The sequence below is a fragment of the Chiroxiphia lanceolata genome, chromosome Z, assembly GCF_009829145.1.
Source record: "Chiroxiphia lanceolata isolate bChiLan1 chromosome Z, bChiLan1.pri, whole genome shotgun sequence".
Classification (NCBI taxonomy): domain Eukaryota; kingdom Metazoa; phylum Chordata; class Aves; order Passeriformes; family Pipridae; genus Chiroxiphia; species Chiroxiphia lanceolata.
In genome coordinates, this window is record NC_045671.1 from 11,129,294 (window position 1) to 11,144,226 (window position 14,933).

Below are 14,933 nucleotides of genomic sequence, written 5' to 3' on the forward strand. Positions count from 1 at the left end.
ACAGGTTCCTGCTGGACTCCCTACACACCCGACTCAGACCAGGTTTCCTTACCAGTTCGACCCCAGGTTTCCCATGTCTCAGATGTCTCATTCATAAAGAAATTTATTCACAGTGCAGTAACACTGAAACAGCTCAGACTGGTGCCCCCAAGGAGGGACCTCAAACAAAGGACCTCTGGGCTTTATACCCTTTGGTCCTTCCTCCCAAGTCGGCTCCTGCCCCCACTCATCCACCTGGACGGTGTCACCTATCACTAATCTTCATCTCCCACCCAGAGCTCAATCTGTATCTCAAACTACAGCTTGCAAAGAGAGCTACCTGGACCAGGTGTATTCCTCAGTATTAGCAAACACAGGCATTAATGTTCATTGGCTACAAGTTACATAGTTCTCTTATACTTACTGTTCTGTCTTCTATGGACTGATCATTCTCTCAGTTCTTATGCAGGACATCACTCAGAGCTTGTTAGCTGCTGTCTGTTTCACGGAGTTAATCTCCTTTCTTTTTGATTAGGCTTAAAAGTATACAAACTGCAACCTCTCTGCAGTTACTGCATGACTGGGTGAAACAGCTTCTTGCCTTCCTTAGTGCTGCAAACCCATTGCTACAGTTCATTGGCATTTATGGGGGAAGATCCACACATATGTACAGATGGACCCGTTACCTAAGGCCTCCAGCTTTCTGTTCACTTGCTCTTTTTTGGTCAACCCCAGATTCCCATCTGAGCTGGAAGGGTGGGAAGCTGCTTAATTCTCCATGGAAATTTTTAATCCACACCCAGACACACACACCACCACCCCTACACCCCAACCCCCTACCCCACCTCAAATACTGATGCAGTGGGATTGAAATTTCCATCATCTCTCTGCCCAGATTTTCAACAGTTTAACAAAAGGGGAGGTTTTCCTGGGCAGTTCAGCTCTTTCTAGACTTCCTTTGGCTGCAGTTCTCCAAGATACTTGCACAGATTGACATTCACAGCTATGGTGGATATTCAAGCCCACTTCTCACTCCTGTGAGTTTGTTAACTCCACAAAGAGATCAGAGCTGTGTGGGCACCTGATTACATTTCCCTCCAACACCCACTCCCTTGAAGAGCCCTCACAATTAATTAGCAATGCTGATGCACTGTCCTGTTCCTCGTTAGAGCCCAGCTAAGGACAGAAGCAGGGTAGAAAGAGGCTGAATACATCTGTTGTCGCTTCCATTTATACCTAAGCAGTCCTGGCCCCCCTCAAAGACAGATTCACATCAAAATGAGCTGCTGTCTCAGCAGGAAGGCATCAAGTGTCTGTTCTGTAATAGCTCCATTTTTAAAATAATTCTGTATTTGTTCAGTTTAATGTTACTGTTCTATCAGCAAAAGTACTGTTTAGTGCTGCTATAATTACTTACACAGTTTCTACATATTTATTTTGGTAAGACTCACCTGCTGCATTCTTAGGGGTTTACAAGCTGCTACGAAATGAACTTAAAAACAGACACCTAGAGGAAACAGCATGTGGTTTATTTCAGCTTTTCCAGCTGCTCCACTAACCAACTAAAGACCTGTCTAATCAAGAATATAAGAATATTATTTCCTTATAGATCCATTCATAAATATTAAACAACGGATTCTTTCCCACAACTAACTTCGAAAAAGAGGTACAGAACTCAATACATTTTGGGGAATTTTGTGCTCAACAGCCTTTACAGACCCAAATGGCTGTAGAAAGCCAAGGAGACACAAGAACTCAGTGTGCTGGGAGGCAAGAGGTAGCATTAGCATTGACATTGCTGGTGTTTTGTTGCATAAAGACTGTCAGGACCAGGAGCCAAAGGCATTATTTTGAATTCTGGTATCTTTGATTCTACCAGAACACAACTACAAAGCCTTGGGTCCCCACCAGACTGCAAAGAAATGCCTTCTTGAAGACCTGAGGTCAGTTCTTACTCTGAAAAGCATAAATCAAAATAATTTGTTTTGTGGCTCCTTGATCTGGGATTATCACAGCCCCAGGGCTGCCCCATCAGAGCTGCCCAGCAGCTCCTACCGCAGCTAAATTTAACCTGGGTAGGAGATGCTGGTTACAGTTCCCACCCCAGGAACTGTGATATTATTAAACAAAAAAACCCCATGAAATAAACATTTCCTCTGCTGCAGGTTTCCTGTAGGGGAAGAGACTTGTCAAACAGCAGAGAGAAAAAGTACTGAACTAACCTGAGTTCTGGATCTCATGCAAAGTGTGGCAGGAACTTAAATCTAATGGCACAGTGGAGGTCTGCATAATGTAAGTAACTTACAAGGTCAAAAGGATGTGTTGCTGTGTTTGAGGGTAGAGATGTAAAGGAATCCATCGCAGATGGATCCTAATTCCACTTGTTGCCATACAGCACTGCAGCTATAACCCAGAATTTCCGTGTTTTTGTTCCCCTAGAACCATATCCATGAAAGCACAAGGTGCACAAGCATTTCCCTACCTACATGAGTCTAGGCCCAGACTCAGCCCACTTGGGGTACAGACATTAAGTCCTGCACAAACCATGCATGTCTGTAATACCTAATATTTATGAAATGCAACAGTTACTTTCTGGTATTTTGTGGTGTTCTAACTTCTTAGAATTTTACTTCCATGATCACTGTTGGTAGGTTATATAAGAAATCATTAAAAGTACTATTTTAAGAATAACACAGTACATCTGTAGGCAAGCATATAAAAAATACAAATTTTAAGCCACGGCAACGTCTTTGAACACAATACAAGGAACTTGGATACTCTGAAATAAATCACACTAAGAAAGTGGTGTGTTCTGCTTCATTTTTATCCTGTCACTCAGAGATTATGTAAATTAGTCTTAACACTCGGTAGTCAAGGATAACATTAATAATTCCCAACGAGTGCATAACTTTTTCTTTCACTGAAGAAATGGAAACAGTAAGCCAAAAGGAAGTTCACCTACACTGAATACTTTAGTTTGGAAAAAAACCCAAACCCAACAAAACCGAATTAAGACTAACTTAGAATATTATTAAGTATCTTTATCAGCCCTGTAGTTCAAAAATTTGTAATTGTTTTTCAAATGTAAAATTTATTGCAATAAACAGACGATTTGCATGGAAGACCACAAAACTGAGCTGCTAACAATGTGCACTCTGAAAGTATACTCTTGCTGACATAAGGAAGATGTGAAAAACGGCAAACAGAAGTATTTTAAAGTTAAAATAATCCCAAAGGACTTGGATTCTGTTGGATTGTGGAGCAATCCACCTGGTAACACACAAATGTACTGTTTCCCATAGCTGCAAAGCAGGACCACATCTGACAAACAACAAAACTTGACCACAGTCTAAGGGTGTAGAAACTCCAGTTTACGAGTGCCTCCTGTTGCTGAAAAAGCTACTGAGAAGATAAACAAATTTCATAAATCATTTTAAATATGAAACTTTTCTCTCTTCTTATGGTTTTTAACAGCACTACTAGAGAGTAGCAGGGTAGGAACAGGGTCATGTACATACAGAAACATTTCAGCAGCAGCATTCTTGCAGATGTGTAATAAATTACTGATCCAATAAACAATGATGTTGCCAGAACAGTTGTGAGTAATGAGTAAGTAAATCTTGGCTTCTGTATCAATTTACCAATTCAACACCAGTACTGCAGACTACATGGTAAATTGGTATCGAGGAAATTCCAAGGAACTGAGTTATATTAAGAATTACTCAAGATGAGGAGAAGCCTCACTGACAAAACATGTCAGCATTTGCCAGAAAGAAACCACCTGCTGCTATTAAGAAATCAGTTTGAAAATGTTATCCTCTTTTAAGACAAATTTGGTTTTAAGTCACTGAAAGTTAACTGGCTAATATACAGCTAGTATTCAGATTTTCCCTTGTGTAATTGCTTACTACAAGCCAAAGACAAAAAACAAAACAGAAACAAAAATTCTTGGAGAACATTGTAAAAACCAGCAAACACTACTTCAACATCTGTGCTGCAACCAGTGCCTGCAGGAGATCAACTCCACTTTTTGCTTTTTCGGAGTCAGTTTTTTTGAGTCAAGCTAAGAAATGGAAGGGAAGAAAATTAAAGTCTTCAGATTTCTTATTCCAGAGTTAAAAAAAAAGGACAATATTAAGTCTATCAAACTTTACAGCTTTCATTTAATTAGTAAAAAAAAATCATACTTTATATAATAAAAAAATATATTACAGAGGCCAGCACATACATCTACAGTTCCGCTTCAGTAATATTCTCATCAGGGCAACAATAGTATTCCACAAAACAGATCTGTCCATCTTCATTCCTGATCATATACTGAAGTGAAAGAAATCCTTGAGCATCTGTTCGAATGGACACTTTACAAGATAAGGCCAGTGCCTTTGTAGATGGTTTAAGTAAAGAAATCTTGTACCTACAGGAAAAAAAAAAGTAATCTGAAAAAAATACATTGTGCAAAGAGGAGCTGAAACATTACTCTCAAACAAGGCCACAGAATAAATAAAAAACAATTAGCAACATACCTATTTGGTCTTTACTTGGTAACAACATCAGACTGATATTGTTAATACTTAGCTTTTGATTACAGACACAGATTTTTATCAGATAGGAAATATTTTTCCCCCCATACTAATGAAATAAATGTTACAGTAATGCAAGAACAGTTTTTAAACTTCCCATCAAGAATGCATGACCTGGCACAGAGGGCATGGATGACAGATTTCCTAACCTGTTTGTCTGAGTCTGGTTACAGTGGAATGCTTCCATCAAATCAGAGTCCCTAGGATAGTCCAGATGTGCACTTCCAGCATTTCCAAAAGTGGATAACCTGGAAGACAAAAAGCACCATCTCGAAATACCTGCTCAGAGCTCTCTAAAAACTCATCAGAATGAGTCACTGTGCATATTCCAATGGCTCTCTCACAAAACATAGCTGTCTGTTTCCTCTTAATTAAAAATGCTAACCTGTCCAAACCAGTGTCACATTTACCAGGTTGAGAACTGTTTACTACGTTAATTAGATTACGTACTGTGATTTGCTATATTCATTAAAATTCTTCCTGAAATGAAGCTGTATTCTTCTCTCTGCCCTCAGAACTTCCAGTCCTCACCAACGGAGGCCAAGCATGAACATTTGAGTTGAAAGCAGAGTTTCCAGTACCTGAAGTAGGGTTTATCTGGAGACATGGTAATCTGCAGAACTTCACTGGTCATATCCAGTTCAGCAAATGCTTCTCGTAGCCCCTCTGACTGCAGGATGATTTTATTAACCACCTTCGTACTGCAGAAATCAAAATCTAACAACTCCTCAGGTTCTTGGGTGTTAATTTTGCACACTGTCACTACTCCCCCTTCTTCCAAGAACAGCATCAGGGGATAACCATAACCACGATAACACATCCTAAGGGCCGTTGATGTTCCTGAAAAAGAGAATGAAATATACATTCTGCAGAGAGCAAACCTAGTACATTTGATCACTTTAGAAAATTCACAGCTAGCATGAGGCACATGAGGCACAGATCAGTTTGATTCAGCGTGTTTGGTCCAGCCTCCAATACATACATTACATTACTTAGTGCAGCCTCCTAGACACAGTCTGAAGTGTTATGCAGCAAAACAAAATGATTTGTGTGTAGACAGTTCAAATCCATATCATTTAATCTACCAAGCAGATTAATGTTACCTATATACACTACGATTAGTTCAGAGGAACTGGAAAATCCTCCATGGTCCTGAGGCTCTGTGGCTCACATCATGCTGTTCTACTACTGCTGCAATTTGTGCAACCCAAACTGAAGTTACTGCAGTTTAGCTTGCATTGCAGTCACACCCTCCTTTTGCAACACAATCACCCCCTGAACATCTGGTTTCCCAAAATCACTTTATTCAGGTCTTTTAGGTCATTCACAGCCAAAATGGCAGAGAAATGTGGAGTTCAATATACAGTTGCAACAGGAGAACTGCCCAAGGAGCTGCCATGGTACCACTCCACTCCACCTGAGTACACAGTGCATCCTGCAGCACCCACACAGCCTTGCAAGTATTCACAGGAAATATACCACACCTGGCAAAGAGCTGGTTCCAAAAATGGTTAGGCAGTCAAGAAGAACAGACAAATTGACCCGGAACATCACTGATTCCTCCTGAACAGCAAATTCCTGAAAAATTTCTGCCTGTAAGTTAAAGAGATGAAAAATGGGATGTCTCTGTAATTATTTTACAGTTTGCACTTATTTCCTTAAATTCAGAGCTTTCATTTTCAGAAATCAGCGCCATTCAAAGTGATTTCTAGATGCAACACAGTATCGATTACAGTAAAAGGGGTCTTCATCCCCAAAACTAGCAAAATACAATCAGGTCACAGTCAAAACAAGGTAGCATAGCATAAGCATGAAAACCTAAACACCTGACTTTTATGCTTTAAAAATGAGCTACAAACGTTAAAACCTAAAACTGCCTACTTCTGGAGCTGGAAACATTCATGGAACTATACAATGTGTTACCCTTCTCCAGAAACAATACTTACTTTTCTTCGCTCAAAGCATGAACAAACATTTCAAATAATAAAAGAATGTAAGAACAGAACAGAACACTGAGTTCACCACACTGAAATATGTGCTGAATCCTGCCTTTGACTAGCCTGGTGGGGGTAAACCGCTCTACACATTCCCAGTTGCCACTGATGTTCGCTGCTTTGTAGCACCTGCAGGAACAGAAATATCTCAGAAATAAAGCAGGGTGACGTGAGCTGGTTTTGGGAAAGCAGTACGTATTTTATTGGCCATCCAGAGGGCAAACCCCATCCTGTGGCACACTGAGCACAGCACAATCATCTCAGCCCAGCTGGTAACTTCAGACGAGTACCTGTGAATCTCTGCTCTCTTTCGTAGCTGACATAAATCCCACCTTTTGGCTTTGGGATGAGACAATAAAAACACTTAAAGATGGATAATCTGAGAACTTGCTCGCGCATCCAAGCACAGCATGGCCAGAAGAAGCCAAAGGCCTGGCAGGTGCCAACGCATCAAAAAAGAGTGCCAGCCTAGCACGCTGGCAGGTGTGCAGGAACACACCAGGCACAAGGGCTGGCCTTTCGGCAGCAAAGACACCACACGGTAGCCTCACTGTGACCAAAGTCTCCCCTTCTCTGCAGGTATACACAGAATCACAGGATTCTTAGGGTTGGAAGGGATCGCTGGATCTCAGCGACCTCGGTCAAGGCAGGGTCACCTACTGCAGGTGATACAGGAACACATCCAGGGGGGTTTTGAATACTTCCAAAGAGGGAGACTCCACGATCCCCCTGTGCAACTGTTCCACAGCCCCGCCACCCTTAATGTAAAGAAGTTCTTCCCCATGTTGAGGTGGAACTTCTTGTGTTTTAGTTTATGGCCATTGCTCCTTGTCCTGTTGCTGGGCACCACTGGAAAGAGTCTGTCACCACTCTCCTGGCACCTGCTTTTGAGATATTTACACGCATTAATGAAATCCCTTCTCAGTTTTCTCTTCCCTATACAGGCCCAGCTCCCGCAGTCTCTCCTCATAAGAGAGATGCTACAGACCCTTAATTATCTTTGTGGGCTCCGCTGGACTCTCTCCAGTGGTTCCTTGTCCTTCTTTTACTGAAGAGCCCAGAACTGGACACACGCGGTAACCAGGAGCTTTCTAAGGTCTCCAACAGCGGTGCCTTCCCCCTCGCCGATGTCCCACCTGGATGAAGGCGTTGGCCTGGATGCACTTGGCATCCTCCACGGTCACGCGTAGCCCGCTGGCCGTGGCGAAGCACGTGGCGTGGTCCTGGAAGTGCACGGCCCGCAGGAGGCTGGAGAGGTGCCGCGCGTTGTCCAGGCTGGCGGACAGCACGTAGGGCTCGCCGCTGGCAGGCGGCGGCGCCGAGAACGGCATGTCTGGATGCCGGGAGAGGAGGGACGGGAGCGGGGCGGGACGGAAGGGGCGGCGCAGGAAGCGGGAGCGGAGGAAGTTGCGAGCGCAGGAAGGGCGGGAGTGGCGTGCGCGGCGTGGGGCGAGATGGCGGCGGGGAAGAGGAAGCGTGAGGCGCTCCCGCCGGGAAAGGGGAAGCGCGCCAGGACCGGCCGCAGCGCGGCAGAGGCAGAGGCGGCCCCGGCCGGAGCCCCGCAGGAATACAGCATCCCGCCTCCCGTGTCCCAGGTACCGCTGGGAGAGCGCGCCTCCTTCCCGAGAAGTTCGGCCTCCCCGGGGTGCCGGCGCTCGGGCTGCCTGCGGGAACACCGCTGCTTTGCTTAGTCATAATGTTTTATAATGCCAGCGCGAGTAGGAGTAACGCGGTGGTGTGGTGTGTCCGTGGGGGTACGCGAAGAGCGTTGTTCTGGTCGGTGTAAATAAGATGGGTTACTGTGATCTCAGAAGTGTTTGGAAGAGTTGGGTAATTCTGTTGTACACAAAAGGTATATGGAAATGGTGCCTGTTCCATTTAGGAATCATCCTGAGGAGCGTTCAGTAATTGCGTTATACGTTCCTTACAAGAAAAACAAAGAGTAGCACGTGTAGGGCAGAGATTTCGTCGGATGCCCGTGGTTAGGAAAAGCGGAATTGTGCTCTGGGGCTGTACCTGAGCTCGTTTTGCAGGGAAGGAGAGGTGCTTTTTGTGAATAACTGGCTTCTTAATACTGTGGTGCGACGGAAAGGCTTTATCTGGGAGCACACTGAAGCAGGATGGAGGACAGTTCCTCCTGTAAAAGCAAGGTCCCTGCATTCTCTAGGGAAGCCACCACTCTTGCTGGGTGGGCAGATAATAACAAATGTGGGTTTTGTAGTTACTGTCCGAACATTTATTTTTGATGTGTTGTAGTATTATTAAGGCTAGAAACTTCCCAGGTAACTTTTATGTCTTTTTCTTAGGGTAAATGGAAGAATAAGGAGCGAGTGCTGATATTCTCCTCTCGTGGAATTAATTTCAGAACAAGGCACCTAATGCAAGACTTAAGAACATTGATGCCTCACTCTAAAGCAGGTAGGGTTAAGCATCATTCCTAGGTTATATTTTCAGAATACTTTTAAACCAAGAACTTCTAGCAACCTGTTCTTTTTTTTTTTGAATATAGTATGTAAGTGTTTTGATGAAACTTGTATCTTAAGCAAACACCAAACCCCTTTTGAGCCAACAAATACAGCACCTGTCATATCTTAATATTTTCTGGGAAATTAATCCTGTGGCATCAGTCCTGCAAGTGCACAGTTTTGCTGCTATGCTCATTTATTCCATAACAGGACTGAAACCACTTGATGGTTAATCTTTCATTTATAAACTAGTAAAATTCTTGAAAAAAGACTGACTGTTAAAAGAATGTCTTGTGTTAAATTGTCTTTCCAGCCTCATAAATATTGTTCTTATCTTCCAGATACTAAAATGGACCGTAAAGACCAGTTATTTGTAATTAATGAGGTAACCAAGGATCTTTCTACTGCTTATTTTCTTTTTTAAATTTTCTATGAAAATTCAGTGTGCAAGGGAAAAGGGCAGCCAAGTTCAGAGGATCTCATACTAGTTATAGGAGTTGTATAACTTCATAGGTGAAAATTATTGATATTTGAAAACACTTGTGTTAAAACAGGAAGTTGAATTTTGATTAATGAAACCAAAATTAAACTTCTAATTAGATGCAGATTTTCATCATGAAGAAATAAAACTTTCTATGTAGGTGAGAGGTGTAGCATAGTTCATACTTGAAGAATGCAGGACACAAATATGCAGCCAGCCCAAACAGTGCAGTAGGACATTGGTAGTCCTGAACCTAGGACGTAATGTTACAGCTCTTGCTCTCAAGTTTATGCCTGGAGAGCTTATCAGGTTGTTTGTAGCTTTAATGAAGTTATTTTTCTTTTTAATAATTATGTGAGGTTTGTCAACAAAACAAGTGCTTCAACTAAAGTTTTGGGATCATTAGGTGGAATTTATTAAGTCAAAACCTTTGCTTTTGAACATTCATAGTGATGAATGTGGAAAGTTTTCGGTAATATCTTCAAAATGTTTGTAAACAGCTAATTTGAGACGTCTTGTTTAGGTGTGTGAAATGAAAAACTGCAATAAGTGCATCTTTTTTGAAGCCAAAAAGAAACAGGATCTCTATATGTGGTAAGGAAATGTTATGTTTTGTTACATTTCTCTATATAGCTGCAGATGCTTCAGTTTTAGCTTAAGTTTCTTACTGTAATAGTGAAGATGCATGAAATGGCGTTGCTTAGTTAAATCTGTTCTAATATTGCACTTCTGTGGATAGTGCAAGTTTACAATACATGACCAGCTTTTGTAGACCGTTTACAGAAGTATGTTATAAAATTATTTAGAAAGCAGGTATTTATGAGTATGTTAAAGGAACTCGATAATGTTATGAAAGCAACCAAAATTACTTCAATACAGGAGTGAGGGTGTACTGTGGAAATCCAGCATACCTTCTGGCTGCTGTTAATGTTTTTCTTTTCTGTCTTCCCCACCCCCTGTCCTCCACAGGCTTTCAAACACACCACAGGGACCGTCAGCTAAATTCTTAGTGCAGAATGGTAAGGTGGTTGACATTATTGTGTTTGTACTCTTGATTCTTTGTATGGTTTTCTGTAAGTACTAAAATGATATACCTTTTTAAAAATCACTGTAGTTCACACACTGGCTGAATTGAAGATGACAGGAAATTGCCTAAGGGGCTCACGGCCCCTCTTGTCTTTTGATCCAGTAAGTATAGTTTTCATTTCATTGGCTTTGCTTTTGTTCTTTTTGCATGACTATTGCATTTGGATTTGTGTGTAAAATTCAATTTTTATTTTTTGTAGATATTTGACAAGGAGCCACACTATGCCCTGCTAAAAGAATTGTTTATTCAGGTCAGTCTGTAGTTCTGCTGTCCAGTGTTTCTTCTTCATTGGAAATGTTTTTTGGCAACATACTTAAAAATCTCAAGTGTTTTTTCAAGTAGCAGTTTTACATTTCTAAACTTTCAAAAAGTTCTCAAGCGATTTGGGTCATATTCTTAATGTGACTTGAATACTTGTTCTTAAGTTTTGAATTTTGAAGTGTAACCTGGGACTGGGATCTTAGTAAATTAAAACAAATTTAAACTGAGCCATTTAAACTGAGCCTCTTAAACTGTAGATACTCAGAAATGCTTCCTCTTATTACAGATATTTAGTACACCACAGTATCACCCCAAAAGCCAACCTTTTGTCGATCATGTTTTCACCTTCACTGTTACAGATGAGAGGATCTGGTTTCGGAATTACCAGGTTAGTGGTCTTCGCTTAGCTCTTCAGAAGGAGCTCAGTGGAGTAATTTCATATCAAATCTATTAATTAAAATAAAGCAAGAAGAATCATTATTATTTGGATATGCCAGTCTCTAGTGCTTCCAGATTCAGTCCTGAAACGACTTACCTTCTCCTGTATCTCTGGAGAGATCCGGTTTGATCAACCTGCATTCAGTGGGTTGTGGTTCTGTGATGAATGTCTTGGTAACGGGAAGTACTACCCAAAGCCTACACTTTGCACTGTAACCTTACTTGCTGCTTTGACCCAAAGTGAGCCTACTTTCTAAAGGAGGAATTCACAAATACCTAGTGCTCTATAAAAGCTGGCTTGAACCTAAAAGAACTGCTTTATGTACAGAACTGGGTTTATACAAGTCTAGCTTATCAGCTTCAGGGGCACCATATCTCAGATTCAAATTCAGTTGTGTATTACCACATGTAAGGTGCCTACAAGGTCATATACTGCCATTTGATCCATGAGAATTTAAGAAAGTCTTCTTTTTATTGCAGATAATAGAAGAAGATGCATCTCTAGTAGAAATTGGGCCTCGTTTTGTCCTGAACCTCATAAAAATCTTCCAAGGTAGCTTTGGAGGACCAACTCTGTATGAAAATCCTCATTACCAGTCCCCAAATATGGTAAGCAGTTCTGTCTTTGTTTTCTCTTTCATTCAGCAACTTATTTGAAAACCAGTCTTGCAGTCTGTCTCTGCAGGAGCATCACGCATGCCCTTCTCCAAGACCCTTCATAGAAAAGAGCCCCAACTGATAATAATTCGAGAACAGAGTAATTTTGTAATTTGTAATCCTGTGAGCATGGAACAAATGCAGAAGTGATGTCACTGAAAAGATGGCATTACACTGAGGATTTTGACCACTAAGCAGAGAAATTACCACATGTTTATTTAATACTGGGTTTCTTCCTATTGCTTATTTGAAACATGTTCAAATTTAAATTCTTATAGCATCGACGGCTGATAAGATTGTCAGTGGCAGCTAAGTTTAGAGAGAAACAGCATGTGAAAGAAGTGCAAAAGGAGAAGAAAAAAGCGAGTAAGGTCCTTGTGAAAGAAGATCCTACCGAAGTGGTCTTTGAAACTCTTGCTGAAGAAAAGCCAGTGGAAATACAGCTTGTGAAACCAGAGTCAAAGCCAATTGTTAAAGATAAAAAGAAACTACGCAAAATTCAGAGGAAGAAACAAAAAAAGCTATTCAGAACTGAAGCATCAGCATAAATGTTGCAAGGGTGGAAACTAGCTATATTGACATAATATTGTAAATAATTGTTTCTACAGGCAAAACTGTTTGGAGTTCAGTTTTAAGTAAACAAAATATCCATTTCTTTATCAGGATTGCGTGTGTCTTCTTTTTTTGTCTTCTGGGATTCTGGGTTTTGAAAAATATCATGACATCCCATCCAACCCAGCCTTAAACGCTTCCATGGATGAGTTATCCACAACTGCGCTGGGCAACCTGTTTCTGTGCCTCCCTACCCCCACAGTATTTTTTTTTTTTCTCTAATACCTGAAGTCTGATTCCAGGCTATTGTCCTTGACTGATGTTAGCGAGTAGTTACAGATGTCTCTGGGGCTATTTCCTAATTACGTATCTTTAAGCTACTTCACAGTTCCAGACCTCAAGACCTGGTTCTTCCACTGACTAGTTCTTTCTCCCTGTGCACTTCCTCAGCTTCCCTGTGCTTCAAGGTCTTGTTCGTGCTCTGTTTCTGTTTGATTCCTCTGTTTCATTTTCTGCCATCTTAGTGCTGAACAGACACAAGTTCCAAAGAGGAAGCTGACCTGCTAAGTGCTAAATATCCCACCCAGCAGGGCAAGGGAAATTCAATATGACCTCTGCAACAAATGGTCTGCGGGCCATCTGATTGGAAAGAAAGATGTGAATTTCTTCTGCACAGGCATGTGCTCAGTTCATGTGGTCTAATACACGGTCACAAATATCTTGAGTTGGAAGGGATGCATGAGTATCATTCAGTCCAAGTTAACTCTTTGCAGAACTATGTATTAGCAAACCATATGACTACAGTCTTCATCCAGATCCTCCTTAACTCTTGACAGGCTTGGTGCCATGACTGCTTCCCTGGGGAGCCTGTTCCAGGAACTGACCACCCTCTGGGTGAGCGACTTTTTCCCAGTGTCCAACCTGAACTTTCCCTGATGCAGTACTGTTTCTCTGACACAGGGTTTAACCTCACAGAGCTGTTCGCTCACTCTCCCCTAGTGGGATGGGGAAGAGAGTCGGAAGGATAAGAGTGAAAACTCATGGTTTGAGATAAAGACTAATAGGTAAAGCAAAAGCTGTGCATGCAAGCAAAGCAAAACAAGGAATTTATCTACCACTTCCTCCATGCAGGCAGGTGTTCAGCCATTCCCAGGAGAGCCGGGCCCCATCACATGTAACCGTGACTCAGGAAGACAAATGTCATCACTCTGAATGTCCCCTGCCTTCTCTCTTCTTCCAGCTTTGTATACTGAGCATAGTGCCTGTGGTCAGCTTGGGTCAGCTGTCCTGGCTGTGTCCCCTCCCAGCTTCTTGTGCACCTCCGGCCTTCTTGCTGGTGGGGTGGGGTGAGGAGCAAAAATGCCTTGACTCTGAGCACTGCTCAGCAACAATGCAAACATCTCTGTTATTACCAACACTGTTTCCAGCACAGATCCAAAACACAGCTCCATGCCTGCTACTGTGAAAAAAATTAGCCCTATCCCAACCAAAATCCCTGTGAAAAAGATGTACAGTGAGGTCCCCCCAAAGCTCTGAAGACCTTTCTCTATCTTGGTTGTCCTCCTCGTGATAAACTCCAATATGTTTACACCCTTCTTCTATTGAGGTGATTCAAACTGCTCGCAATATTCCAGGTGAGGCAGCTGCAGGGCAGAGCAGAAAATCCACTCCCTTGCCCGGCTGGCCGTGCTTTGCCTGATGCCCCCTAGGACACGACTGGCCCTCCTGGCTGCCAGGGCACTGCTGACTCATATTCAACTCATCATCTTGGGGTCAGACAGTGAGATCAGGACCTCCAGATCTCACAGTCTGATCCAAAGCTCTCTTCATGCAGTGCCCACTGATACACACCTGATCTAGAGAAAAAAGCGGCTTGGGCTAACTCTAAGATCTCTGAAGAGTGCAGGTATCAAAAAAAAAAAATGTTACCTGACAACCTGAGAATGGGTGCTGTGCTGGCTGTGCCCCTGAGCTCCTCAGCACCCACAGGAACCAGATATATCTGTATCAGAAACAGTGTGGCCAACAGAACCAGGGAAGTGGTTCTCCCCCTGTACTGGGCACTGGTAAGACTATACCTCTAGTACTTTGTCCAGTTCTGGGCCCCTCAATTCAGGAAGGACATTGAGGTGCTGGAGTGAGTCCAGAGAAGGGCAACGAAGCTGGTGAAGCACAACGAAGTTTGAAGCACAAGTCTTATGAGGAGTGGGAATGTTTAGCCTGGAGAAGAAGAGGCTCAGGGGAGACCTTATCACTCCCTACAAGCACCTGGAAGGAGGTTGTAGCCAGCTGGGGGTCAGTCTCTTCTCCAGGTAACTCACAACAAGACAACAGGACACAGTCTTAAGCTGCACCAGGGGAGGTTTAGATTGGGCATTAGGAGGAATTTCTTCACAGAAAGGGTGATTAGACAGTGGAATGGGCTGCCCAGGGAGGTGG

General features: G+C 42.4%; 2 protein-coding genes across 2 annotated transcripts; one reads left to right on the plus strand and one right to left on the minus strand.

The window, feature by feature from the left end:
- Window positions 1–3,015: 3,015 nt before the first annotated feature.
- On the minus strand, window positions 3,016–7,917 carry RAD1 (RAD1 checkpoint DNA exonuclease). The gene is made up of 5 exons (XM_032676546.1): window positions 7,690–7,917; window positions 6,044–6,152; window positions 5,141–5,399; window positions 4,709–4,807; window positions 3,016–4,393 (listed from the first exon to the last, which is right to left on the minus strand). The coding sequence occupies exons 1-5, from the start codon at window positions 7,882–7,884 to the stop codon at window positions 4,210–4,212; spliced, it is 846 nt and encodes a 281-aa protein (XP_032532437.1). The 5' UTR covers window positions 7,885–7,917; the 3' UTR covers window positions 3,016–4,209.
- A 53-nt stretch (window positions 7,918–7,970) lies between these two features.
- BRIX1 (biogenesis of ribosomes BRX1) lies at window positions 7,971–12,623 on the plus strand. Its single transcript, XM_032676569.1, has 10 exons — window positions 7,971–8,148; window positions 8,860–8,971; window positions 9,360–9,403; window positions 10,023–10,093; window positions 10,469–10,518; window positions 10,614–10,687; window positions 10,786–10,836; window positions 11,134–11,235; window positions 11,766–11,894; window positions 12,221–12,623. Exons 1-10 carry the CDS (start codon window positions 8,008–8,010, stop codon window positions 12,488–12,490), a joined length of 1,044 nt encoding a protein of 347 aa, XP_032532460.1. The 5' UTR covers window positions 7,971–8,007; the 3' UTR covers window positions 12,491–12,623.
- Window positions 12,624–14,933: the final 2,310 nt, after the last annotated feature.